Source organism: Anas acuta, chromosome 3, assembly GCF_963932015.1.
Source record: "Anas acuta chromosome 3, bAnaAcu1.1, whole genome shotgun sequence".
Classification (NCBI taxonomy): Eukaryota; Metazoa; Chordata; class Aves; order Anseriformes; family Anatidae; genus Anas; species Anas acuta.
The window spans coordinates 50,549,358-50,576,223 of NC_088981.1; the positions used below are offsets into that span (position 1 = coordinate 50,549,358).

The 26,866-nt window shown below is 46.3% G+C and overlaps 1 protein-coding gene across 7 annotated transcripts in view; it reads left to right on the forward strand.

Annotated features, from left to right (window-relative positions):
- Positions 1-26,866, forward strand: part of LOC137854064 (SAM and SH3 domain-containing protein 1-like) — a 545,195-nt gene that overhangs the window by 397,401 nt on the left and 120,928 nt on the right. Inside the window, exon 1 of one of the 7 annotated variants that reach the window (XM_068677046.1) lies at positions 18,981-19,083. The exons of 5 other annotated variants lie outside the window; for them this stretch is intronic. In XM_068677046.1, the coding sequence (XP_068533147.1) occupies positions 19,066-19,083 (18 nt within the window). In that variant the 5' untranslated portion in view covers positions 18,981-19,065. Of the gene's footprint in view, positions 1-18,980; positions 19,084-26,097; positions 26,345-26,866 lie in introns of those variants that run through there. One more of the 7 variants, XM_068677043.1, reaches the window with a different exon arrangement.

The window sequence follows — 26,866 nt, forward strand, 5'->3', positions numbered from 1 at the left end:
TTGCTTGGCCCAGGATATAGCGAGCTACTGAGGAGTGTTTACTGAGCTGCGCCCTGGCATCCTCATCCTTCCTTTGCAGCTGCTATTTACCAGACAGCATTTGTGGTGAATGTAGCTGGCAGGAAACATCGTCTAGGAATGAGCTGGATGAGTTAAAAGAAATTTTCACACTAACATTGTCACAGGCTTTTGAAAATACTTCACATGAAGGCATATTTTTGTAACGCTGAATTAAAATAGCATTGCATGAAGCTGGCTCGACTAAAGCGAATTTTACCGTCAAAATGTTTGGTGTTTTTGTTTTGGGTCCCTGTCTTGTTTACAGATCTGCTGTGTTATGCAGAGAGCATCCCAACTCTATCGCCGCATTGTTCCACAGACGTGGCAGCAGCACAGCTAATTCATCTGCACTGGGGGAGAGGAGGTTTTGCCTTTCTCTTGGCAATTAAAGAAACCGATTATGAAAATGCACTTACTTCACTTTCAGTCGAAAAGGCCTGCTATGCCACTATTGCTTTACGAGGCTCAGATCTCATATTTATTATGAAAAGGTCTTCATTAAAATTTATCAGAATAAAATAACAGGATTGTTTCTTCCATAGGTTGTGCTGAGATTCAGCATTTGCTTTCTCCACTCTGGGATTTAAATTGCCATTCAGATGATTTAATTATTCTTCCTGTAGTTTTGTAACGCCTGACTGGAACTTTTCGTTTTTGCAATCGTCCTTCCTGAAACTGAGAAAACTGCTTTAAAGTAGTTTTTACAGGAGATCAGAACCCACAAAAACAAAAACATGCAGCCATTGACATACGTGTTACTCCGCCATGCTGATTCTTTCTTTGCATGTTGTGCAATGTACCCCATCCTTTATCTGCCTGCTTTGTTTTCTTATTTAGATTCTTGTTTAGCTTTCTCGTAGGACTGTGCCTCGATTTTGTTTAGAAAGCTCCCAGCAGCCTGTGGTTGCTATAGCTATATGGGAACGGAATATTTGTGTTGAGTTATTTATTTGAATTGGGACTTCTTAAAACCATCTCCTTGTCATCAATCTACCAGAGACGTTTGGACAATGTATTTATTAGTCATTGCCGAAGTGACACCAAACACTGCGCAGCGTTTGGAGACGCCCTTCCTGCAAAGGACCCTGAGGTTCAGGCCTCCTCACAGATGTGTGGGGCAGCGCTCCCGTGCCTAACTCACTTGCATGCTTAATAGCCTTTTTGCCTGTAAATCCCCATGTGCCACGGAGCGATTGGCTCTGCAGAAGGGGTGGTGTAACGGGAAGCCTGGACGGCCCTGATTTATCTCCCAGCTCCGTCTCCAGCGCTGCTGACGGGTGGGTGGAGCGCTGCTCCGCACCGATGCTGTTTGCCACCCGAGTGAGTGAGCAAGCGGTGGAGGAGCGGGGCTGGGTGCTCAGCAGCCAGGGGCAGGCTCAGAGCTGGGGCTTTGTTTTCCCAGCCCTGACGGCAGCGTGGCAGCGAAGCAGCTGAAGTAAACAAACCAACAATACAGGCATTTTTGTGCAGAATAGGTCCATTATTCTTCCTGACAGCATGACTTGGATTTTGAGGTCTCATTCCTTGTATTGTTCCTTATTTAAAGAGAAAGAGAAAGCAGAACAAGGAATAATACAAATTAGCCTAGGGCTTGTGCTCGCCTATAGGATACTATTAAGGTCCTGTCGGCGCTACAAATTGGAACCATTCTGCAGCCGGGTCCCTTAACCCAGCTGCGTTTTGAAAGCAGTCAGGCCCTAAAGTCCTACGTGCTCGTGTGATCAATTCGCCCGGGACTTTTCCGCGGAGGTCAGGCTCGTAACCACAAGGCAATAAGCAATCACTTACCGAGACTGCCTCATTGATTATTCCACCCGCAGACAGCAGCACGTTTCTTAGCCCGGCAGAGGGGCTCACACAGCCATATAGACTTGTGCACGTGTGTGTGTGTGTATTTACTTGCCTTTCTGTCTCAACCGCAGCCGCGATTTTCACCAGAGGATGCTCAGTGGGCAGCTGGGACAGGCAGCGATGCCTTGGTGCTCTGTGCAGTGAGCCACGTCCATGGGGGCTGCTGGGGTGGTTTCAGGCCCTCCGGAGAGCCACAGGGTTGCTGGAGGGCTGGAAGAAGCTGTTGGGACTTCTGGGCAGTAGCGTGTTGCAAGGCTCACACTCAGTAAGGCTTCAAAAAGTTTGTGTTGTGCAAATTCTCAACCCTTTCTGTTCATTTGGACCGGAATCCCATGGTATCTGCTGGACACAGGAAAGTCAGCGTGGATTCGGTGCAATGGCCTTTTCTTTTTCTGACTCCAGCAGGCGCTGTCTGTGCCTGAGCAATGGCCCTTGAGCTTGCTGAAGTGCTAAGGGTGGAGACATTCCCCAGATACTCAGGAGAGCGTGGATTTATGCACTCACAAAGGCACATGGCCTTTCCACCAAGGGACAGCAAGTCTGTTTTGTCTCTTTGGTAACCTCCCCGGCTGGCCGAGGAACTTCTTGCAGCTGGGAGAGGCATGGCTGTGGTGGAGCCGTGCCCATGGGAGAGGTGAGGGAGGGCTTATTGAAAGCCTCAGGGTCTCATCCAGCCTGTCTTTTTCTGGCCTGGGCAGTCACAGCACGGGACAAGCAATAGAGGCGTCATCACTGAGATGAGACACGCTGTCATCCCAGTCAGATTAAATATCTCCAGTCCGCTCCTGGAAAGAGCATATCAGGAACACTAAGTGGAACCATTGCTGTGTATTTAAAACTTTTCAAAGTTACTGACTGCATGCGTTACACACACAGTTTGTCAGGTTGTTCCATGTAATTTTTCCTTTAATCTCTTTACTTATGATTTTCCTGGGGAATACACAGAGTAAACCCTTTCTTCACTGTCAGGGCTGAGCCCATTTCAACTGGGCAGCCTGGAAGATCTTTTGTTCAACTCGGCGCTGATTCTGTTTGCACATCTGCAGCATTTAAACATTGCACGATTGTTTAAATGCATTTAGTGTTTAAAGTGTTTATGTTTAAATGCATAAACAATGCACGACCACCTCAGTTCATGGTCTTAAAGATAAATAACTAATATTTTTTCCCCCAAGGTAAGCAAACTGACAGCGGAGGGATTAAAGGGAAGCCACAGAACAGATCTCCAACCATGGACAGATACCAGATAACAGAATAACCTTACTGACTGATAAATAAAGGAGTGGCTGAGAGCAGTGTCCATCAGCAGCTACCACCAAACAGCTTCCCCTCTTGCTCTCCCAGCACAGTTTGGAAGCTGATGCCCCAACCCAGCACTGTCTCTTGTGGCCAACAGAGAGGACAAGCAGCACCAGGGTCACTGGGATGCGGGTGGCACGGAGGGAAAAGAGAAGCTGCACTGTGAGGACGTGGGGTACACATGGGATCGCTGGCACAGGGACACTGTGGCCAGCTGCAGGACCGCCCTGCGTGGCTGTGGGAGAAGTTCAGGTCCTGTCCCCCCCTTGCTTTATTGTTTGTGTTTAATGGTGTTCGCTGCAAGGCTGAGATGGGATGAGCAATGAGGCTGTCCTCAGCAGTGCACTTCACAGGACTGACAGCGGGAAAATTTCTGTGGGAAATATATTGTGCGTCTGCTTTTTTTTTTTTTTAGTATGGTTTTTAGGTAAGAGAAACAGCTACAGGTAATTCGCTGGCTTGTCCCCCACTCATATTTTAAATTTAAAAGCTTAAGCCTTTTTCTTTTCAGCATTACGGCTGCTCAGCAGAGGTTGCAAAGCTCAACTTTTAATGCAGAAAATCGACCAACTTGAAAACCCCAAAATTCTCCCCTCTCTGACTACTGTCTTGAAACTCCTGCCATTTTATATTGTGTTTTTGTCCTTTCTCTTCTTTTGATTTGTTACTGTGGGGTCACTGTCCAGTGTTTTGAATGCATACATACGCCTAATTGAACATTCACCATTCAACATACATAAAATTCATTAAGACTGTGAAAGTCCTTTTAAAAAGGAGTTATTCCCCCTGCAGCCTTATACAAACATGCAAAATGCTTGAGTCAGACTGAATCCCGAGGTTAAAAATAGACTGGTGAAGTCTTAGTATTTACTTTCTGAATTTTAAGCCCTGTGGAGGAGAAGGAATCGTTTAAAAATTTTCCACTTTAATCATTGCCTTTGATACCAGGAGGACTAAGTGGCTTTTTTTTTTTTCTTTCAATGCAAACAGGAGATTCTCAAGACTTGAAATGAAATCCTGAGTGCAGGCGACAGCACGCTTCCTGCTTCCTTCCCATGCTTTCCTGACCGCTATCCTCCGCTGCTGGGAGGAGGATGGTTGCCTGCCTCCCTGCTTCACCGTAGCACAGCCCCGCTCCTTTCTTCCAGGGCTCATGCCTGTCCCTCTCCCAGGATGCTGGGCTGTGTGCTCCTGCTGTCTTTGGCCTGAAGGCCACTGCTGCTGTGCAGTCCTGGAGAAACCAGGATATAGCCACATGTATGCATGGGGGTCCTCCCCGAGCCAAAGGATGGTACCTGTTTGCTATATTGCTCTCTCTCACATTTCCCAGTGCCCATCCATCCCCCCACAGCAGCAGCGATGGGTGGCAGGGCAGGGGTGATGCAGCTCTCACTGATGCTGCTTCTCTCCTTCGTGGGGAGGTTTGTCCTCCTGTGGGTGGAGGAGAACCAGACCCTTCCATAATCATTGAAATGATTCAACCAGGATCATTTTCTGCTCTTCCGCTACTCCAAAACAGCAATGCTGTTTTTGATCATATAAGAAAGAAATCAAGAATTTTTGTAAGCTGAAAAGGAAAGATCTAAGGCACATGAGTTACTAAAATTGGCAGAGAGGGATTTGCTCTATGGCACTCCATTTCAGCATTGTTCTACCCCTTCTGAGCTACATGGTAGGTGTGTTTGATAGAGCATTTTATTTTATAATTTGCTTCCAAATTAAGCATTGGTAGTAGGGGGGTGCTTGGACCAGATGATCTTGGAGGTCTTTTCCAACCCTGATTCTGTGATTCTATGAAACTAAAAAACATATTTTATAAAATTGTATTCAAGAACCTTTGTAAAGGCCTAATATTGAAAGCGTGTTTGACAATGTGCTTGCATACGTATAAGAGAAATCCGTGCGTGTTGGTGTAGGAACGAGTTAGGGCTTTCAACGCATTCGCTAGCACTCGATGTTCACTTCAAGTTAGTGCAGTTGCAAAGTTTTTGCTGGACCAAGTCCTGGGTAAGATTCCGAGGGCCACACCAAGCTGTCAGCGTTTGACATTGTCGGCAGGGCTGGTGCTGGAAGGGAAGCTGCGAAGGAAGCAGCCAGGGCTGGGAACAGGGACCAAGGTTTGGGGGCCAGGAGCCCCCCTCGGGCGATGCCCAGACACCAGGGGGCCGCATCCCTTGGGAGAGGGGGAGCCCGGGCGCAGGGGCTGCGCCGCAGCCTTTTGGCACCTGGCGTGAGTGGTGGAAGTGACACCCGGCGCGCACAACGGGAAAGCCCTGTTTGTTTGTCAAAGGAAGGCCAGGAGCTGGACAACTGCAGCTGGGCGGCTCTGCCTTTGTCTGAAAGTCAGCGCCGGAGAGCCCGCCAGGCCTTCAGCTCAGTGCTCCTGAGCCGCTGCGTGTACCTGTCGCTGTGGGTTATACCAGGCTAGCCAGTGGCTAGCTGGCATTTTGGGGAGGCAGGGCCCTTCTCCGAGGCTGGGACTGATGGGCTTGATGATGCTTTTCATCTGGAGTGCGAAGCGCTGTTCTGGAGGCTGATGATTTTTCCCCCCTTGCTGGGTCTGGAAGTTGCAGAACTGAGTGGCACAGATGCTTGGGCGAGTAGCCTAGAGCGGAAAGAAGAATTAACTTAATAATCCCACTGAGGCAGTTGCTATTGCACTGATGTGAGATGGTAAGTCGTTTAGATCACTCCATCTTCACATTTTTATAGCTATATACCTGTGTTTCCAAGCTACGTTCAGATTGCATCGATGCTTTTCACAAACCTATCATATGGTTAATTACAGCTGAATTTAATAGTTACTGTCATTGTATGTTTGACTGAAAATAAGTAGTTTCACTCAAGCTGTTTTCACCCTGAGAAGCTAGATCTTGTGATATTATGGTTTGTGCACAGCTCTGCTGCCTGCTATCTTCCTCAACAGAAAGGTAAGAAATGAAGTTAGACAATTACTTGTAATTGCAGGCAAGATTTGAATGTTGATTTATATTTTTAATTGCTTCCATTTAAAAAATTATGGGTGAACGTGAAGATGAGTAATGTTTAAACTGGAAGAAAACAGACCCATAAATATAAATGTGGGGCAGCAGTATGTGTATAAAGGGCAATCTTTTTTTTTTTTATTTTCTTCTCTGCTCTAATACTCCTGAAAATGTGCTTCTTGAACTTATCTTGAGTTGAGATTGTTTCTTAGTGGCCACAGCTTCTAATTACTCGCCTTTTCACACTGGTTTTGGGTGAGCAGAAACTGAGTATTATGCCTGTGTTCACTCGGTCTAGATGTGATTTTCTGTTCAGGGCACTCGTACTGGAGAAAATAAAACCCGGATGATTCACTGGTGAGTGAAGCTGTTGGTACTTCCCAGGGATGGCACAAGAAATGAAGTCTCAATTAAGAGTGACTTTCTCTTACAGAGTAAAGCCTTTGAATCAGAGCGTACCTCGGAGCCTTTTGTCTGCCAAAAGGGTGGGGGTAATTCAGTTGAGAAAATGCAGTCAAGATGTGAAAAAAGTGCCTGGGGGCATGCAAGGCCTGTTTCCAGTGATGCACGGATGTTAGTAACACGCTGAGCTTTAAAATCCCAGAGCACAGTAAAGCAGAATATTCCCATCCCACTCCCTGGGAATTAAATTAGGTGTCGAACCAGAGGTCTTTATGAAAAATAAAATCAGAAAACATTTAGTTTTCAGTTGTAATTTTTATGTGATTTACTACTTCTGCGTGAGTGTGAAGGCTTGCAAAAATGCAGCCCTGTGACAGCACTGAAATGAGAGATCATCACTATTTCTGTCCATGCCTTTTATATAAAGGTGTTGCTTTTTAAACTCAGAAGCTGTTCAGTTATGTGCCTAGTTCCTGAGAAATTTGCAGACTGTGCTTCAGCAAAAGGAATTAAAAGAATTATAAAAGCATGAAGTGTGCTTTATGGTATCTATTACTTTGCAGTGTATCTGCTTTATCAAGCTTAAGATTCTTAACTCCTAGAATTTCCTGTAGAACTGAACTGAGTTATTTTTTTAAAAAATTTAGGTCCTAGCTAAATAAGCAGGTTTCCACAAGTGCAGCCCTCTCATACCGCATTATGCTAGAGCATAAGAATTTAAAATGAAACGAAAATGGGTGGTAATTAGGAAAAAGAAATCCGGACTGTTCAGTCTAAGTGTTCCTGAAGTGGTGACAAGCACAGAGCGCGTCCCCATTGAGAAGCACCAAAAAAATACTTTCAGACTCCCTCCCCTTTCAGAAGGCTCGCTTGGGAAAATGACAAGCCTTGTCTCACTCCACCTGGAAAAGGCTCGCATGTTCACATCCCTCTCTGTACCAGTGGGAACCTCTGCACCCCTGAGGGAGGCATTTTAAAAGAGGGCTGCAGAGGTGCACATCCCCTTCTCTGGCGCTGATTATTTCAGGCAAGGCAATTCAGCACCACTTTGCTGGCAGCCTGGGGACCAAGCAAAACTCCTGCGCATTGCCTGACTCTGCCCCATCCCACCCTGGGGCGGGCGCTGGGAGCAAGTAACGAGGAAATAGGGTGCAGTGAAAATTCACTTAAAGGAGTTCAAAAGATACTGCTCGTAGATTGTATGAAGATATCACTATGAAGGGAGGATTACATATTTCTAAATGCAGATTGGCTATTTTAAGAGAAAATCATAAAAAAATAAAGACATTGGGCTTTATTCCCTTTCTTCATAAAATAGGAAGCACATCTTTTTTTAATGCTTTCAATTTTCTTCCTTTTATGGCCTATTGTAAATATGCAGTATTCTTGATCTCAGCTGTTCAAGGCTTACATTAGCCTTCCCGAATAATGAGAATTCTTCTTTAAGCAATTCCCCACAAATACATTTTTGGTATGTTTTTATGCTGGCTGGTTGGTTTTTTTCAGTATTTAAAGTATGCTGAAGTGGTATTTTCATGGACTGTAAAACCAAGAGATTTAAACAGCTCTGCTTTCTTCTCCTAATCTCCATTTCTAGTTGAAAAAAAAAAAAAAAAAATCTTTTGAGTCCACATAATTTCTTGTGATTGGAGAGGGGAAAAGAAATGCCAGCTGTCATAAATTCTTAGGCTGAAGATTGTCTCCCAACAAAGCTTACACCAACAACAGTTAGTCCCAGGCAGTTTTTTTGGTTGTTTTGTTGTTGCTTTTGTTTTGGTTTGTTTTTAGGACACATAGTGCAGGCCTAACAGCTAGGTCCCTGGGTTATTTAAGGTATTTTTGCACTCTTCTGAATTGATTCGGATCAGTGCCTGCAGTGTCTCAGTAGCCCAGCTGATAGAGGTCTACAATTCTGAGGAGTGCAAAAGGTTTATTTTAGATGCCGTCTGTTGGTAAATCTTCACATAATGGTTGCTTTTCTGTGACAGCAAGAAAGAAGTTGACTCATGTTCTGCCTGCAGCCTCCAAATCCTGTTGTGAGAGCTGCTGCAGGACCAGCTGTCTCCCATCTTCTGCTCGTGCTTCTGACTTATTTCCTCCCAAGTGAAGTATTTTTGTAAAAATAGGTCCTTTTCTCCATCTGCCTCCTGTTTGTGTTAGCTCATTTCTCCAGTTTCCACATCCATCTGTGTAGCTGATCATGCTCTCCAATATGCCTGCAATTCTTTCTAGCTTTGTGCGATCTGAAAAGTCAGTAAGTGTGTAGCATCATGCCCGTCAGAGAACACCCTACGACATGGTCCTGTCTTCTTTGCTAATGATTTTCAGTGCCTTTTGTTGGCCTTTGCAGGCCCGGGCACTTCCTTGCAGGTTCCTGATGAGCCACATGAGGATGGGTACTGGCCCATCAAGGGCCTCAAAGCAGCCACCTGGGTCACAGCTCTCAAAATGTGACCAGCCCCTGGACAAGTCTGCTGTAAAAATATTGAGTCGTGCCTAAATGTCTTGATAAAACACTGACAAACACTCTTTGAGATAGTTTCCCTGCCACGTGCCAGCCCTGGTACTTTTGTGTAGACTGCTGTCTTATTGAATATCCTATGTGAAGGAGCAGGAGGAACCCAATGAGGCTGGTGATACCTCTCTGCCCCTCCTTATCTGCGTGCGTAGTATTATATAATTGATAAAAAATATCTTTATTTGACAATAATTTTGATTGTTTCTCACAAACGCATGTGAACATAAGGTCTTGAAATGCGTACAAACAGCACGTGTGACTCTTTGTTCCCAAACATATTTACTGTAAATTTAGGTCAAATCGAATGGCCGGTCAGGGTCTCAGTGAAACACAACCCGTAAGGTGCACGTTTACTTGCCTTTTCTCTCTCTTCTGCAACATCAGCCCTCTGTATCAGTGAGCCTGAATGTCTGGTGCTGGGCTCGCCAGACTTGTGCCAGGAGGATTTTGGCGTGCTGTGGGGTTAAGGTCCCCTGGGGAGGGGGTCGGGCTTGGCTTCTCTCCCTGGTTCACACCCAGGCTGCATCTGCCGTGACCACCTTGAGACACTTTCTCTAACTTGCATATCAAAGGTGAGCTTGGTAGCCTGTGGTTTTTGTGTCTCGGTAGCATTTGGGTGGGTAAGCCTTTCTGATTGCCAGCAGCTCTGTGTGATACCACTCAGAAACAATCCTCACTCACCCTGGCTTATGCTTGATTTGGTTATCTGTGATAGATGTTCAACAGTACCGGACCTTGGTTATTTTCCCCTCTTATTACTGCCCCCAGACTCTCAATGGGACTTTCTGCCACCTCTTTCCAGAGCGCAACAAGGGGAGATACCTTAAAAATGCAAATCCAGGCCTCTCCCTTGCCTGTCATTCCCTTACAGGCTGTGCCCCTCTGTATTAATATTTCAGTTGTGTGACTTCTCTCCAAGTTGATGTTATGCCAGTTAAGTTATGTGTTTTGTTATGCATTAAGACTTCTAGTTCCTCCTCTTTTGTGCCTCATACCTCTTTTAGCAGCACCCAGGCTTTTAATACGTGCCGCACTGAGCTGCTATTTGTTCTTTCCCCTCCTATGACCTTACAGTGAACCCCACTACCTCATCTCCCTTCTTCTCCTCATCTCAGTTTGTAATCTTTTTTTTTTTTTTTCTCCTCCTTTCCATCACTTCCCTGGGTTTTCACTATTTGACATTGTTTTGGTAGAGAGGGGAGAATTTAGGTCACCGTCTTTGTTGTTTTTTGTCTTTCTTCACTAGATGGATAACGGCAGAATAGCAGGGAATCTGTCGTGGAGCCATTATCCCGTGATCAAAGAAGTCAAAGCACTCAGCAGCGTACTCTGCATAGCCACAATTCATCCCCAGCGTGTGTTTGTGTGGGCACACACACGTGTGCCCCTCTGTTTCTGCCTGCTCTTTTACACCAGTGTGGTGGGCTCCCAGGTGATGCTTTGGGAGTCCCCCACACCTTCTCCCATGTGCCCGTTTGTTTTCTAAATCTGTGCTGCTTTCCCTAGGAGCCCATGGTTTGGTTTCTGTGCACACCTGCTCTGGTTTTGGAAGCAGGAGCAGCTTCTGGCTTCCAGAAGCCCTCCAGAAGGAGGCCTGAAGGTGGCTTTGCACCCCAGAGACAAGCAGGAGCACTTCCCTCTGGCTTCCCACTTGGGCTGGGAGGCTCCAGGCTCCCCTCCTGCCTACCTGGGCTGTTCCTCAGGGGCCCGGGGACCTGTCTGCTTCTGCTGGGAGGCAGGGAAGGGGGAGCGCTGAATGTTTAGCCCGGCAGGGAGGATGTAGTGGGGCGAGCTGCCTGCTTCGTCCCCGACCTGTCGCCTCAGAGCGGTCAAGGCTCAGCAGAAGCGATTTGCAACCTTGATGTATTCCTAAATTGCATCCGTGCAAATCTGCGTGGCGAATTTACGGCTGTTAGAAACTAAGACATTTTCTTAATGGCTTTGCAAGGACTTCATTAAGGTACTTAATGAGGCCTCAGAAGTCCGTCAACCGCTGCTTCAGAAACAATGCGTTAGGGATTGCTGGTGAAGTCACGGTGTGTGTTACCTGGGTTGCTGCTTGAGGAAGGCTGCTGCTCTCTATTTCAGCAGTGAAGACTGGCCGTGGAGGCTTCAAAAGTAATTTGTTTCCTCGGCTGCTATCAGCAGGGGAGGGACTTCAGTAGCGAGGCCATTCTAAATGTCTTGTTCCTCTTTCTCCCCTTTCACCATATTGGTGTAGAGTTTTCCATAGGGAAGGGTAATAGGAAATCCAGAAAGGTCTGAGGGCCTGAAATGAAGACAGATAAAACCCTGTCGTTGTGATTCTTATAAATGTAGATTAGCTTGGTTGTGGTTGAATATTCCCTGGTTCTTCATCTTTATTTCTGTGTCAGCAAATGGTCACTATGATACAGGGCCAGCTTCTACAATGAATACAATTGTTCGTGGGAAATACAATTAAAATCTGACTGCCTGTCACTGTGCTCCCCCCCAGTCGTGGTGCTGATAAAGTTCTCTGGATAACTGCCATCTGCTAGTTCTAACATGCCCAGTTTCCTTACAAAAAGGCTTTGCTTTCACCTCCAAAACATTTGATATTTCAGCTCAGTTTCCTGTGAAACTCTGCATCTTGTGAGCACTTTGTATTACAGAAGTGCTGCTTTCCAGCAAACACTCCCACGTCTTCACATGGTTTGGGGCTTTATTGCAGAGCATTTCCCCTGTAAGCGTCTGCTTACTGCTGGATGTTTTCTCTGGTTTTCGCTGTAATATTTTTAGCAGGTTTATTTCTGTTATGCTAGGCTGCATGAAAGATGCCCAGCAAACCTGATTCATTTCCAAGATATCTTTGCTTCCTTAGACTCATGGAGCATGTGATGCGCAGCCTGGGCTGGTCCCTGGCTATTTACAGCATGTCAGATACAGCCGGCAGTCCCTGGGCTGGGACTCAGGAAGACCCCGATTTCCTCCTTGGTGCTGCTGCTGATTAGCCAAGTTTCCCAATGCAAATCACGTCGTCTCCAGGCATCTTCACCTTCTGACTCAGATGCAGCCTGTAAATTCCTTCACTCTGTACAAAGTGTTTAGCAGAATAAGGAGGAGCTTGTTCTGTAGGTGAGGTGCCCAGCTGCTTCTGTAGAAGACACTAAACACAGGCTAAATGCTAAGTAATATTTAAGAAGTAACAAAATATATTCAGAAAACAGAACTTGGGCAAACACTTGTCAGGAAACATTTGATCATGATTCCAGTACCTGTCATTTCCTATTCCTGGATTTATTCTGCATTAGTTATTTCTAGACTTTCCAGAGCCTTATGCGTAGACAAAAGCTCCCACTTTACTTGGCATATTCCTCTGACTTTGGCAGCTCTGACTTTGGTAACGTTGTCATTCGTTATTACCGCAAGAGTTTTAACATCTCCAATTGTGGACTGCTGGCATCGAGGAAGTTCAGGCAGCGAGAGCAAGTTGCTCAGGAAGGAGAAAGCTCCCTTTCACGGTTGCCAAGGTAATTGTCAGCTAGGATAAAGTCAAAGCACTGACGATTTTAGATCATGGCCATTTGTTTTTAACACAGATGATAGCCATACCAAGGAAAAAGCTTACTTCAGAAGCTGTGGTTATTGCTTTATATTCCTGTCAACATTCATTTTCCATTTCTTGTGCAAATTGGAGTACTTCTCAGACAGTTTAAATCAAGCATGAGCAGCTGCTACAGAGAGGGCGCAGGAAGGTAGTGGAGGGACTTTGTGAGACCTTGTCTTTTTTTAATGCGGTGTGGAGAAGGGACTGGCTCGTCCCTGGTCCCGTCTGGATTAGAAGAGAGAAAGGGAACTTCTGGCTGCTCTGTTTCTTTCAGAAGCTGCCCTTGTTCAGGGGAAGCGACTAGGAGATTTATGGCTCACATCATACTGTTTGCAATGTACAAACCCAGAATTCGCTAGGAGCTGCTTTAGACCCTTCTGGCAGGGAAATGAAGTAAGTTGCCAACTTTGGTCCTCTTTAAACACTTGTACTGAGCGGGGAGGGGAGAGAGGGGGAGGTCAGATATGTTTTCCTACTAGTGGTTTTGGTACAGTTGTTGCACCTGCAAAGCTACCGCAAAACTCAGTCTGACATTTAAGGGTGTGAATGTTTGTTTTTTTTTCATCCACTGACATAAAATACTGCTGCAAAAAAATATTCCAAAACTTTCCAAAGGACTTTTGCTATAGAAAGCCCTAGCACAAAGAGCCCTTTGTATCACAGGAGTATCCGAACCTGTGGTAAACTCTTGCTCCTTTTTTTTTCCCCAGACAGGTGCCGCGAGCTCTTTGACATTTGTAGAGCAGATGGGATGTCATTTCAGCCTTGTGTCTAATTGACCGAACCTTAATAACTCTCTCTACACATCCCTCCTCAGAAAGTGTGAGCCATGCAATCGTGGAGAGGGGTTTCCCTTCATAAGTAATGCCCTTAACGTGTGTACTGCTGGGTGAAAAGTGGGAGCTACACTCAGTGACTGGCCTGTGAAGTTTTTGGGGATTCACAGTCCAGGGAAATAATTTCTTGCTGCTGGATTTGCTGTTTTGGATGGTTGGCCACTTGCTGCTGGCTTGGCTTCCATACATTGTATTATGTATACACACAGTCCTCGATGTTATTGTATGCATATATTCTTATATAAATAGCAGTCTTGTTTCTACATGCAATTTCATAATGACATATGAGTTGAATACGTGCAGAATGAGTAACAACATCGTAGTCTCTGGGGCTGTGCAAATGCACACGTCTGTCAGTCCTTGGCTCTTCCCTCTCCACAGCTCCCAGAGGAGTGACTTCACGAATGTCCAGTTTGAGGACTCCAAACTCAGTGGGGGTCTGGTTTCCAAATGCCTGATGCTTGTGGAGGTCTCAGAGAGGAAGGTAGCTGTCCTAACCATTTCTGCAAATCTCAGCACACCAACAACACGTTCAAGTCCTGCACATGCTCAAGTCTCATGTGAAAAAAGCAGAAAAACAGTTTGAGTGCAACTTCTGCTAAAGGTTTTATGCTCCTTTGCATGCCTGGTTTACACAGGAAAACCACATTTGCAAAGTGTTTCTAGCATTTCAGTTCTGACAGGCAGCTATGCTTCCCCAGAAATCGCTTCTGTAAAGAAACCAGGCGTTGATTTTACTTTTGGAAAGGCAGCTAGGCTGCGTTTTATGGTGGTTGTTGTTGGCTGAGACCAAGAGGGGTAGGAGTACCCAAACAAATATTTAATGCATTTCAGTTGGAGTATATATGAACTAACAAAACCCTTGCCCTTGAGCAGCTGTAATTTCTAGGATTATTCTTGTGAAGCGTATTGAGTTTGGGATTCTTGGCTCCCTGGTGCAGCAGCCTGTCCCTCTGGCAACTGTCATCCCCGATCATATCAGTTACACGCTGCCACGGCCATTCAAACGTCTTGTACAAATGGCAATACTAAAAGCAGGCCAGGTGGTTGCAAAGTCTGGGACAGATCTTCAGGTCACTATCAAAATCACGGCATTTCCAGTTCTCCAGGCATCAATACTCATTCCTGTGGCACTAGTACACAAAGCATTTCAATGCCCTTTGTGGTAGCCTTGATACCTCTAGGCTCTAATTCAGCAAAATACATAAATTGCAGCATTGTACGTTGGCCTTTTGGCATGAATGGCTTTCAGATATTCTTTTGAATAAATGCTGGCTGCTGTACACGGGGCTTTCACAGTCTGGTTTCAAAGAATTAAAACAAACACAAGAAAGTATTAAGAAAATAAAAAGACTGGAAGGAATCTTAGGAGATTATTTAGCCCACTCTAAGCCCCAGAGCAGATTCGGTTGTACCAAAATGATTGTTGGGAGGCTCTCAAGAACAGGTTAGACAGTGATGAAGGCTCCACACTGACCCCAGGCAATCAATTCCACTGCTTGTATGAACCTTGCAGTTAGACGGCTTTTTCCAGCGTTTAACCTGACATCACCCCTGCCGCAATTAAACCTGTTTGTTCTTGCCCCAACCCCAGCAGATAGAGAGGATTATTCTCCCTCTTAGTGGAGGGAACTTTTCCATTTTTGAAAATGATTATCCTGCTCTCTGGCAATCTTTCATCCAGGCTAAAACATCCCAGTCCTTCTAATCTCTTCTCATAAACCTCTTGTTCATGTGGCTGCCCTTTCCATTTTCTCCCAGTAGTCTGTCCGTGTTGGGTCTTGACGTCTGCTGCATGCCAGAAGAAGGTATGACCCAGGACTGCAGCTGGGACTCATGCTTGGTGAGCAGAGTGGAGCTTGCTCCATGTCAGGCATGCAGTTGTGCATCCTGCTGGCTGCGCTGTGTCCTCCATGCTCTGAACCTTGCTGCTCTGCAACAAGACGAAATGTTGGATTCATGTTCAATGGTTATTTTCAAGCTCTCTGAGCTTTCTGTCATCTGTAAATGTAGCAAGCATGTCCTCAATCATACCAGCCAAGCCGTTAATTAAAATATTGAAGAACAGATCCCCACTCAATATATTCTTTCACTTTGGCCGCCAACCACTGAAAACTAATCTCTGAAAGTGTTTTTTCCAACCAGTTGTGTACCACTTCATAATGGTATCAGCTGACCGGGTTGAATAAGGTAGAAACCTTATTAAATTCAATCTGTATTCCATCTGCTGCTACTTCTCATCCAGTACCAATTATCCTCCAAGGAAGGAAATAAGATTGATTTGACACAATTAATTCTTGACAAATCCATTTGGCTGTTTTAAACTTGTACAAGATAATAGGGTGGAAAAAAAGCGTTATGTAACTTGATGTATCTTTCCAGTCCTGTGCTCGCCCTCCCTCAGCCTTCCTGAACTCTCCTCTTTACGGGTTCTCCCTTGTAATTACTGCGGTGCGGGAGTGAGAAACCGGGATGGAGGGAGGCAGCAGCCAATATTACTGCCAAGATCATTGTGTCTTAAAGCCAAGCCAGGGGATTGGTGGGTAAATGTGATCAGGTTAAGCTTATTTGAAACCACCAAGCACACTAAGTAGCCTCTAATACTGTTTAGCTCTTTGACACCGACACGAATTGTCTGTCACATGTGGAGCCTGTTGCAGTCATTGCTCATACATCCATGTAACAACAATTCAGCTGTTCCACCATTGTTACCAACACATACGTTTTTGGGGGGGAAATAGCGCTGAAAGATTTTAAAACTCCTTTTTCTGCCCTGCCAAAATCCTTGGATGCATTTGAACATGTTAGAGATCAGGATACTGTTGTGTGTGTTTGGGGGCACTGCGAATAACTGGGTCCTGATCTCTTGGTTGCATTCCTTTCTGGTTGAGGACAAACATGAATAATAGCTGGGCAAGTACAGGCAACAGAAGGCATAAGCTTAAGTCACGTTTGATACACTGAAAGCTGTTTGAAGTAACTACCCAGGAGAACAATTATATTTATTTTCTAACATAAGAAGTCCATGTCTCTTTCTATAATGTTATCTGGAAAATGCTAGAAGATAAAAAGGTATTGCAACGTTTGGAAAATGCTTTTAGGAGGTAATGAATCTGCCTTCTCTACAAGTCAAAATGCAGCCCTTTCCTAACAATGTCTGCTCATGCTGTTTATGTATAAAAATAAATAAACAATGAATATAAGAAAGATTTTTATCTCCTGAGGTTTAAAATTTTTATATACATATATAAAAAAGGAAGCCAGTGGGTAATGAAAATCATCTAAATGAGGCCCAATACCTTGCTGGTATTTTACCACATTTTTACATATTCCCTAAATGGCACATATGTAATTAAGATCAGCTGAGAAATTCTAAGCAGACTTAAGTGGAAACTTAAGGGCCACACAGGCTTTTCAGACTTCTTAGGCAATTGCCCAGTTAGCATGCACCGTAAAATGAAAAGCACCCAAAATAACGTATGTAGCTCCAAGCCATGTGAAATTAAGTCATGGATTGTTTGTAGCCCTGAGCCTTGTGGGTTCACCACCCCTGCTGCTGCCTTCTTGGTGGTGGAGATGGCAGATAATATACTGTGACTCCAGAAGGTCACCTGGTTTGCCACCAAGATAGAGAGTTGCTGGTGCTATTTCTCATATTCCCTTCGCCAATGCAGCAAATTTCTTTCATTCCTTTTAGTCTACTTCTACATATTTTCATCCTCAGTGACAAATAGGAATGACTTCTGAAATGACCAGATCTCCTTTTGTATACACAAATAATGTCATCGTTTTGGGAGCCAATGTTTCAGAGCTTAAAAACACATACATTTATCTCACTGCCCCGAGTTACACCCTCATGAGCTTTCTTCAGCAATCCGATTTCCCCTTGGAGTTTACACACCCTTCATACTTTCAGATAATCACTGCATCCTTTCCAGTCCCTTTAACCTTCATCCAGCCAAGCAATGGTTGTTTGTTTTCATAAATCACATCTTCCCCCAGAAGTCAAAAGGAATGGGTGATGCAATTCTGGGATTAAGCGCATCGGTAACTTCTAAAAAGCCAAATTGTGATTACTTCTTGCTAGGCATATGTTGCCCACAGGATATGCATTGAACTGCAGAAATGTCTTTAGCCATCTTCAACCAGAACTGCCTAATTATTAAACCCTCGCAAATGAAGATTCATTTTTCTGAGAACTAGCAATACCAGCCTCCTCTCCGTGTACTTAAACAAAATGACTTCCTTGTAAAACTTCATCAACGCGGAGCCAACGTCGTTAGCTCATTGCCCTCGAGGGCTGTTGTATCATCATCGATGCAGTTGGTTGAGTTGTAGAGGGTAAATTCCTCCCACTCACAGCACCACAGTAACAATAATCCTTCTGTTCACGAACTTCCCAAAATATTTATCAAGAGAATAGCTTGGAGGTATGTTTTCAGCAATACCTAAGCCTGTTTCCACTTGTCTCTCTTGCTTACTTTTCTTCTTTTTTATTACATCTTGAAAGTGGGTTGGCCAGTGCTTAAAAGATGCAGTTTCAGATGGACGGCTTCTCCTCACTTTAATTAGTTTGACAGGCACCTTTGCCTTCCAGCTGGGTTGCCCTAACTGGAAGCAGCTGCTCTGTGGAATTACTCTCCCTCCTTTTCTCCACCTCGGTGTGCTGCACAAGTAATAAGCATCCTGTGCCCCTTCCATGAATTTATAGGTGTAAAATGCACAGTTTCCAGCTCTTCGGGTGTGCCTGCATGTGGAGAGATGTTTCTCTCTTTCCTCTATTAATGAAATTTTATGGGGTGAAACATTAGGTGTGTCATTAACAATATAGGGAAAATAAAATGTACGGGTCGGATATGATTCTCCACTTCCTCGTTAACTCTTGTGAGTGAGCATAGAGTGGGTTTTAGTATATTTTTCCATGGCAATTTGAAACTGATTTGAGAGAGAGGCTCCTGAATGATTGTACAGCTTGCAAGGCAGTGAAGAAAAAGGCTCCTCAAGGAGAGCATGGGCTCTGTGAATCAGGCTCATGTCCGTGTTTACAGCCACAGCTGAAACAAATACTTATCATCTTGACTGCATTGTCACAGTCCTGTGAATGCTCCTGATTTCGTCACCAGCCTGATGATTTATTTAACATCCTACCACCTGGAGCCAAGCGAGGTATAAACCTCAATTTGTTGCTGTTTTTTTTATGATGGAAATGTAAATGTTTTCCAGTAAAAGTATAAGAGCGTGACCTAAGTGCACCATGATGATTCAGACAATTGAAGCTAAAGCACTCCAAAAGTATTACTTTAAAAATTCCATTATATTTAAATGAAAGTGTAATTTCCAGGCTCCTGACATCTGTGAGGTTTTGAACACTTGTTATTACAACAGGAATTGTGGCACCACGTGTACTACAACCGCTTGCCTGCTGCTTGCTAGCCAGCTGCTGTTTGCTTTTCCATAAATTACCTCTTAATTTAGGTGTCTGGGCGCAGCGGGTGGCGTGCAGGTCAGCCAACCCAAGGGCGCAGCTCTGAGGTGGGGAGGACGCCCATGTTTTGGTCTGATCCGGTAGGTCGGGGCACGGGCAGGAGGCGTTTAGCAGGACAGGTGGGCCAGCTGTTTTGAAAGGGAGAGAAGACGAGGGCAGGGGGTGCTTTGCATCTGTTGGAGACCGATAACGCCGAGCTGTTTCCAGGGATGGGGGTGAGAGGAGAAGCTCTGGCAATGGAGGAGGAGTTGTACTAGCAGCAGAAAGTGACTTTGGAAGAAGAGGTTGAAGCAAGCGTGTTCTGCTCAGTGGTAGCAGTAGGGAGAATTGGCTCTAGGCTGACATTACTTGTGAGCAAGCATCAAATATTCCCATCTGGTTACCGGCCTATTACTGTCATCTGTAGCTTGCTGAGGTCATCAGGCAGGAGTTATTTGGTTTTGTTTTTACTTTGTTCATTTGTTTCTGTATCGAGTAGGTCCACCTACTCCTTTGCTAATAAAATATCCACGTGACCTAGAAGATAAGCTTAAAAAGTGCAAAGTCTGAGCTCAGTGCCGGGTCCTTGCAGGAGTGAAAGTCGGGCTTCTGGTAGGGTCTGGTTGCTGCTTGTTCAGAGGGTGGGTGTGCTAACCTCCAAAGAAGCAGTTGAAGAAATCATTTGTGTTTTGTTAGGTTTTGGGATGATATTTAATCACTAAATTGGAGAATGAATGTTCAGTGGAGCGTGGGGGAGGTGTGTGCTAGGGAGCTTTTGGGTGGAAGTGCTCTGCTCTGGAAGAAAACCCAAACAGCCTTTTATCTTCTGGTTTATTGCAAGTCTCTGCCATCAGTGTATTTGTGCCACATGGGCTTTAGCGTAACATTTTGCCAAGGGCAGCTCTGTAAATTTTTATCTATTCCTTGATAAGAAGCAGATAACAACATTTTTTTTCCAAGTCTGTATTTGCACTTCATAACTAAGTTCTTTTGCAACAATACATTTAACGGGAGTTTTTGGGCTTTGTTTCTCAGGAAGTATTGTTCCTAGGAAAGATCTTTGATGCATCTCCCTTTGAAAGGGAAAATATCTTTGAGGTGTATCTATTCTCATCTTAATAATTGGGGCTGGCCGTGAGGAGCGGGTCACTGCGTGAGGCTGGCTGCCTCTCCGTGTGCTCCTCCCACCCCACTACAGCTGACTTGGTGTGATCTTTGAGTCAGTGCTGAGCATCTCTGAAATATACAACTATCACATGCCACTACGTTGTACCTTATTCTTGGCTGGTTTTGTTGTGTGCTTTAGGATGAGATCATCAGGCTCATTTTCTTACTACGAGCTTCAATGAAGGAGTCAAAGGACTCTGCATTTGGGGAAAAAAAGGGGGCAGGGAAGGGGACTAGGACTTACTCCCACTTCTGAGACTTGCTTTTTCTCTTCTCCTTTCCTTTCCCCAGTTCTAAAATTATTTGGGATAAGAGCAGCCAAAGGACACAGAGCTAAATAGTTTTGTCTCTGTGGATTTTGTAAGTCTCTCACAAAGAAAAAATATTTGTATGCATCTTTTGTAGCAGATGCTTACGAAAAGACTACAAGAAATTGAGCAAGTTCCTGTGAACTAGAGTTTGGAGACTACCCCCAGACATCCCAAAGGATGCCGAACTCCTGTCTGAAAAGTTAATTAAGGCTTGTAAAGCGTTTTGTAAAAGCTGCTGCAGAAATACTAATAGAAAACGAATGCTATTTAAATGTTGACAGTGAATAATTTCCAAAGTATCAGAGGCATCTTCCCCATGCAGAATGGGGGATGCTGATTTTGGGTGGAGAAGGCAGAAGTAAATAATACAAAGAAGCAAGAATGTCTTCTGGGAATCGTTCAGGCAGTGCCTGACGTGGTGGGAGGTGGATGGAGCACTGATCTGTGGGTGGCTGTGGAGCATCGAGCCATGTGCCCAAGTGGGAGCGTGGCCGTGGTGTCCCTGGGACACGCATGTGCCCCTCACTGGAGAGGCAAGCACCGTACCTGGGGTTAAGGGGCACAGCAGTGTGCTCCATGCAGACAAAGGAGGATGGACAGGGCATCAAGGATCTTCGTGGAGAACACCTACGTGCAGGAGGAGAGGATGTGAACCTTCCCCTTCTCACAGCTCGGAGGGTATCGTTCCAGAGGGGCTGTAATTCTCACTGTGTGCTAGGCATAGGTTTATTTTCCCCATATGAGTTGTCATGCAGCGTCACAGCCACTGTATTTTCACTGAAGTCTGCCAAAACAAGCAATATTTGCATGTCTGCAGACTGTGGTGCCAGCCCTCAGTGTTAAGACCACTGGAAATGACTTCCCTGGGCATGTGTCTCACCCTCCTTATTTTTTTAATCTAATAGGGTACCGCAATCTAGGACACTGACGGGTGTGGTGTAACGCGGAGAGCTCAGACTGTTATCGGAATAAAGCAATTTATTGTTTGTAACAGCTTTCTTCTGATAGAATTACACAGCCTTAACTCCATCTGGTTCGTGTTGGGCACTGCTGCTGTAGCTGCACGACACGACGCTCTGTACTCATCCTGCTGCCAACAGCAGCAGGAGCTGACAGCTAAGCTCCTGCTTAGGAATAAATAACGATTTCTGACTACAGCAAAGAGCATCCAGTCTAAATACGGTCTATTTTAAAGCCACTGGATAAGTATTGTTTGCACTGCTTTTAAAATTAGGAACACTTTCTGCAGTTATCGAACTGGCAGAGGATGCTGAAACTTGATCGCTTCATGAGTGCACGGCAGCCTGATGTGGAAATGCGTGTGGTAGATCTGTCTCCAGCAATTTACATCTGTATGTACCAAGAGCATCTGACACACAGCAGCAGCAGCCTGCTTGCTGATGGTTTGGGTGTGCAGCATCCATCCTGCCCCATGGCAGAGGCTTTCTGGAAGGGCAGCCAGCACGTCTGCTTTCTGCTGGAGAACAGCTGCTGGCTCCTGTAGATGATGGGTGAAGCACAGAGCACCCCACTGCTTATATGCATATGTATATGATCCTGTGAACTGTTCTGTGCATATTTATATGATTCTTAAGGAAAATACTTTAAAAATAAAGGACCAGGTGAGTATTAAAAGAAATGACACTTCAGAAGGACTTTCAACAAAAAAAATAATGAGGACAAAAAGATAAATTTGTTACAGTATGGGTCCTGGTAAGCATACGGGATGGAGTGTGCAACTGGTAAGGGTTGCTGTGTAAATTAAAGGCTGTGATGTGAAACTGCATGCTTCAATTCTCCCCACCAAGGGAGAAGAGGGAGGGAGCTGAAAGGCGATAAAATCACTGCTAATAGAGCGTTGCATTGTAATTAGCTGGTGTTAAGACAGTTCTAGGGCTAGTTCTGTAGGGACTAGCTGGAATTTTACTTCTCCCTCCCCCTGCACCTATGTTCTGTGCATAAAAGGGCTTGTTTATTTAGTTCTCCGAAGCTTTGATGTTCTGATGCAGACCTGATATACTGGGCAGGGTGGTGGTGGTGGTGTTGAGAAACCTCCTGTGTTTTGTTTGTGCACACGGGGTTAATTGCCAGGCCTCTGAGCATGAAGTCACTTCCCTGGGGTCATCTATCAGGATCCCATGAAGTCTGGTGGCCATTATGCTGTGGGGCACGATCCACTTCCCAAGGCACCATGATCTTTCCTTACATACTCTTGCAGGTAGTTTACAAGTGATATCAAAGTCCCCAGGGTTGTTTGTTGTACAGATTTCCTGGATTAGAAGTCTCTTACACAGTTGCAAGCAGTTGTAGGCATCCAGTTCGGATGATGCTTGTCATTTCTCCCAGTTTATTTTAATGCATATTTTTTTTTTGAATATTAAATGCTTTGTTGAAACCATGGTGTCATTTCTGTGTGGCACTGTGGTGAGACGATGTACACTGCTGGAGGAGAGGGAGATTGTGATCTTTCCTCTTGATGACTCAGAGGTTTGTGTTTGGGGCCTGTGCTTGTGAAGAAGTGATTACAGAGACGGCGTGACCTGGTGAAGGCCAGCTGCCTAAGCCCTCAGCAAAGAAGGGAGAAAGACAAGCTTCTCCACAGCCACCTTGACTTGGCGCTGGGTTCCTGCTCTGATTAGCCCTCCAGCAGAAAGCCCATCTACCTTGAACACAGGGGAGCGTCCCCCAGGTTGGCTAATCCTGTCTGGCACGTAGATGTGGGAAACTTAGGAACTGCACGCCCACGTTCAGCTGGTGGTGTGCCAGTAGGACACACTCGCATGCACAGGGCCTCCACCATAGCCGGCTGAAGGCTGTCCCTACACCCGTGCTGACCATTTCTATCTCCTGTGTAGAGCTTCATGGCAGGAGAAGAGCCCCGAAGGGATTTGCCCCCAGGGAGCTTCATCACCACGGGTGCAGAGGGAGGGCCTCCTGTGCACTGGGGTGCGTGTTGGTGCAACCCCGAGCACACGCACTGTGTGTCTGATGAACCAGGGAGCCTCAGCATCGCTGCCCTGTGGGGGTACAGACACTGCTTTGCTTTCCCACCACTTCCAGATGATAAGCACCTGGCCAGAGCTCCTGAGAGGTGTCCCAAAACCTCAGATTATTGACCGGGTTTATTTCTGCCTGTCATCTTATACAGATGCGGTGCAACATAATTCTTAAACATGGTGTTTTGTGGATGCTTGTGTTATTATCTAGACAACTACAGGTAAAGATGGAAATGAAAACTGTATTCAAACTCACTAAACTGAAGTAAATTTGGAATTAATTAATAGCAGTTGTAACACAACCCAAATCCTGGAGCCTGAAAGGCTGGGCTGCAGCCAAAGCTGGGCTTCAAAGCCCTTGCAAGATCCGGGCTCCTGTTTGTTTGAAAAATCACATACTCTTGATGCAGCAAGGGTTTTTAGTTTGTTTGTTGATTTTCTTTTGTTTGTTTGTTTGTTTTTTGTAAAATGCCCCTGGGACTTGTTACTACAGGACACTGGCATCATTGAAGTAGAGGAACCACATGGTATCTAGAATGGGTGAGCCATATGAGGGAAGGAGAGTGGGGAAGTAATGTCTTAGCTTGTCACAGTCACCAAATCTCCGGGAAAATGGCATCTTGTGAATGAATGTCTGAAGATGAATTGCAGTAGGGGCTGTAATTGCAAGACCATGGAAGGTGTAACTACTGTAACCTGCCAGGGATTTGTTGGAATTTGCTCGTCACTTTGTTTCTTAAAGCAACTGCTCCTGGAGTTGAGTGACTTTTTGCAAGACTTTTTTTTTTTTTTTTTTCCATGTGTCCCTTTCCAAAAATCAAAGGCTCTGGCTCTCAGATAAATTAAAGTCCACTGGCTGAGGGGAAGGCTGCCACAGCCATGCGTCATGCTCCTCTGATGAAAGTCACTGCCGCCACACAGAGGGGTGACCTAATGGCTCAGGAAGCAGATCTCGGACCACCGTGGTTCGTAACCCAGTTCCTGTTACCTGTGCTGCCAGGCTGGGGAGTGCAGATGTTTTCGGGACTGGCTTCTGCAAGTTGTTGAGTCATCTTTGCACGGAGCAATGACCTCCATCGGCAGGGAGGAGCCAGGCAGTGGGAGCACTGCCCACTGCACCTATTTGATCTTAATCTACTGCTGCGTGAGTCACAGCAAGGAGGTTTCTTGTGCTGCAGCTTGCTTTTTTTATTTTTATTTTTAAATATGCCTCCAAAATACAAGATGGTATAACACAGAACAGTATGCACAAGAGGAGCCCAGGTTATTTAAATGTTGAGGGGAACGGTGTGCCTTGCTCAGATATTTTGCATGTAGTTTAGCACTACTACAGCAAGTGGTTCAACATGGATTTCAGAGGGTCGCTAAGTAAATTACCTGACTAATTAAACCAGTTTTGGGTTATGCAAGCCATCTCAGAGCACAGAGGGACTTTGCTGCACTCCTTATCCTCGTGCTTCATAGGCTTATAGGCACATACAATGCAAAGGTCAATTAGCAGAGATTTTGCATCTGTTTCAGGCCTTTCATTATTTCTCATTACTAGTCACTAATATGACAAATTACACAATGTATGTCCTACATCCTAATGTGCACAATCCTAAAGCATCAATGGTTTCTTTATTACTTTCTCTTGGTATAACTATTTTGGTGTTTCTCTTTCCAGCATCTCCTCTTCTCTGTCCTGTAAGCACCACTCACTGTTTCAGCAATAGCAGCTGTAACACAGTGCTTAGAAAAGTCTCTTTCCTTGTGTTGCATGGCAGTTGCTGGGAAAGGGAGCGTTTCAACAGCTTTTTCTCTCTGATATGAGCAAGCTGGCCTCCAAAGCAAGGCAGGCGATTGTAGCTTTGAGGGCAGAAAAGGAGCGTGACTGGGATGGTGGAGAGACGGTGAGGAGCACGTAGGCGCCCCACTGCTGCTTCGTGCCTTCTCCAGAAGCTATTTCAGTCCCAGTAGCAAATGGTGTCATCTGTTGTGCTGCTGTGGAGGGAGAGCCCTGCGCGGGGAGCACGGAGAGCTGGCAGGACACAGGAGGTGCCACAAACTGCTCTAGACATGAGCATTTAAAGTGCTTGGCTAGCGTGACAGCTGTGTTTCTGTTAAATTCATCGCTTTTTCATCCCCCTGCACAGACAGGTGCTTCTGGGGAATATCAGCTCAAAGGGGGAGCTTTTTGAGTTGTTTTGAGGCAGTAACCTGGGAGCTGAGCAGAGCACACCACCATGGGCACACTGTGGCCTGGTGCACACTCACGGAGCTGTTACTCAATGAGTGGTTGTGTGCCTGCACGGGGCTGGTGGCTCTGAGGCAGAAGCATCCTAGTGCTGCTGTAATGAGGGATTATTTAATTTTATTACAATATGGGGGTCAGTGCTGTGAAGCATGAGGCACGTGTGGAGGCGATGCTCCCACAACCATTCCACGAGGAGACCAGCGTCAGATCCCTCCTCCCCTGTGGAAAACGAGCCCCTTCCAGCCCCACAACCCGGGGGCCGGCTGCCCCAGCGCCCCCACTCCCCACATGCAGGTGAGGCCCGGCCCCACGGCCGCCATGCCCGGCCCCGGCCGCCCCTCAGCGGCCATGCGCGGCGGCGGCGGCGGCGGCGGCGGGGAGGGGCCGGGCCGGGGTAGGGAGGGGGGGGCACGGCCGGCGGTCCCGGCGCCGAGCGGAAAGTTGTCGGGGCGGCGGCATGGCGGGGCGGGGCGGCACCGGCACCAGCACCCACACCGACACCGGCACGGGGCCGGCGGGGAGACGGCGCTGAGCGGAGGCTGGAGGCATGGAGGGGGACCGGGACCGGGAGCGGGACCGGGAGGGCGTCCCGGCGGAGAGCGGCACCCCGGAGGCGTTCGCGCAGCTGTGGGCAGACGTGATGGGCATCCTGGTGAGTGCCGCACCTGCCGGGGGGCTGCCCCGTGCCGCCCCCTCCCCAAAACCCGCGGGGGACGGCGGCGATGGGGGCATTGTGCGGCGGCGGCGCCCCCCACACCCCCGGCAGCGAGGGGACGGGGGGTGCAGGGGAGGGATGGGGGCCACCGCGGGCAGCTGCTGCCGGGGGGGGAGGCAAAAAAAAATATATATCCCCAAATATCCCCGTGTGCGTGTGCGGCAGCTGGCACGGGGCGCTTGAACAGCGAGCGGAGGGGCTGGGTGCGCGCCTTGACTTGGTGCTCCGGAGGTGCAAGCAACAGGCACGGGGAGGAAACCTTTATGGGAAGGGGCTGCGGGGGCTGAGCTGAAGCTGACTGAACTCTGCGGAGAACTTTGCTGCCCTTTGATGCTGCAGTTCTTGCAGGTTTTTTTCCTTTTCCCTTCAGACTTTGCTGTTCATATTCCCAAATATATATATAAACTTATTTTAATCGAGCGAAGCCTGCCTCGCTCCTTTCCCTCGCAGCCCCTCGCT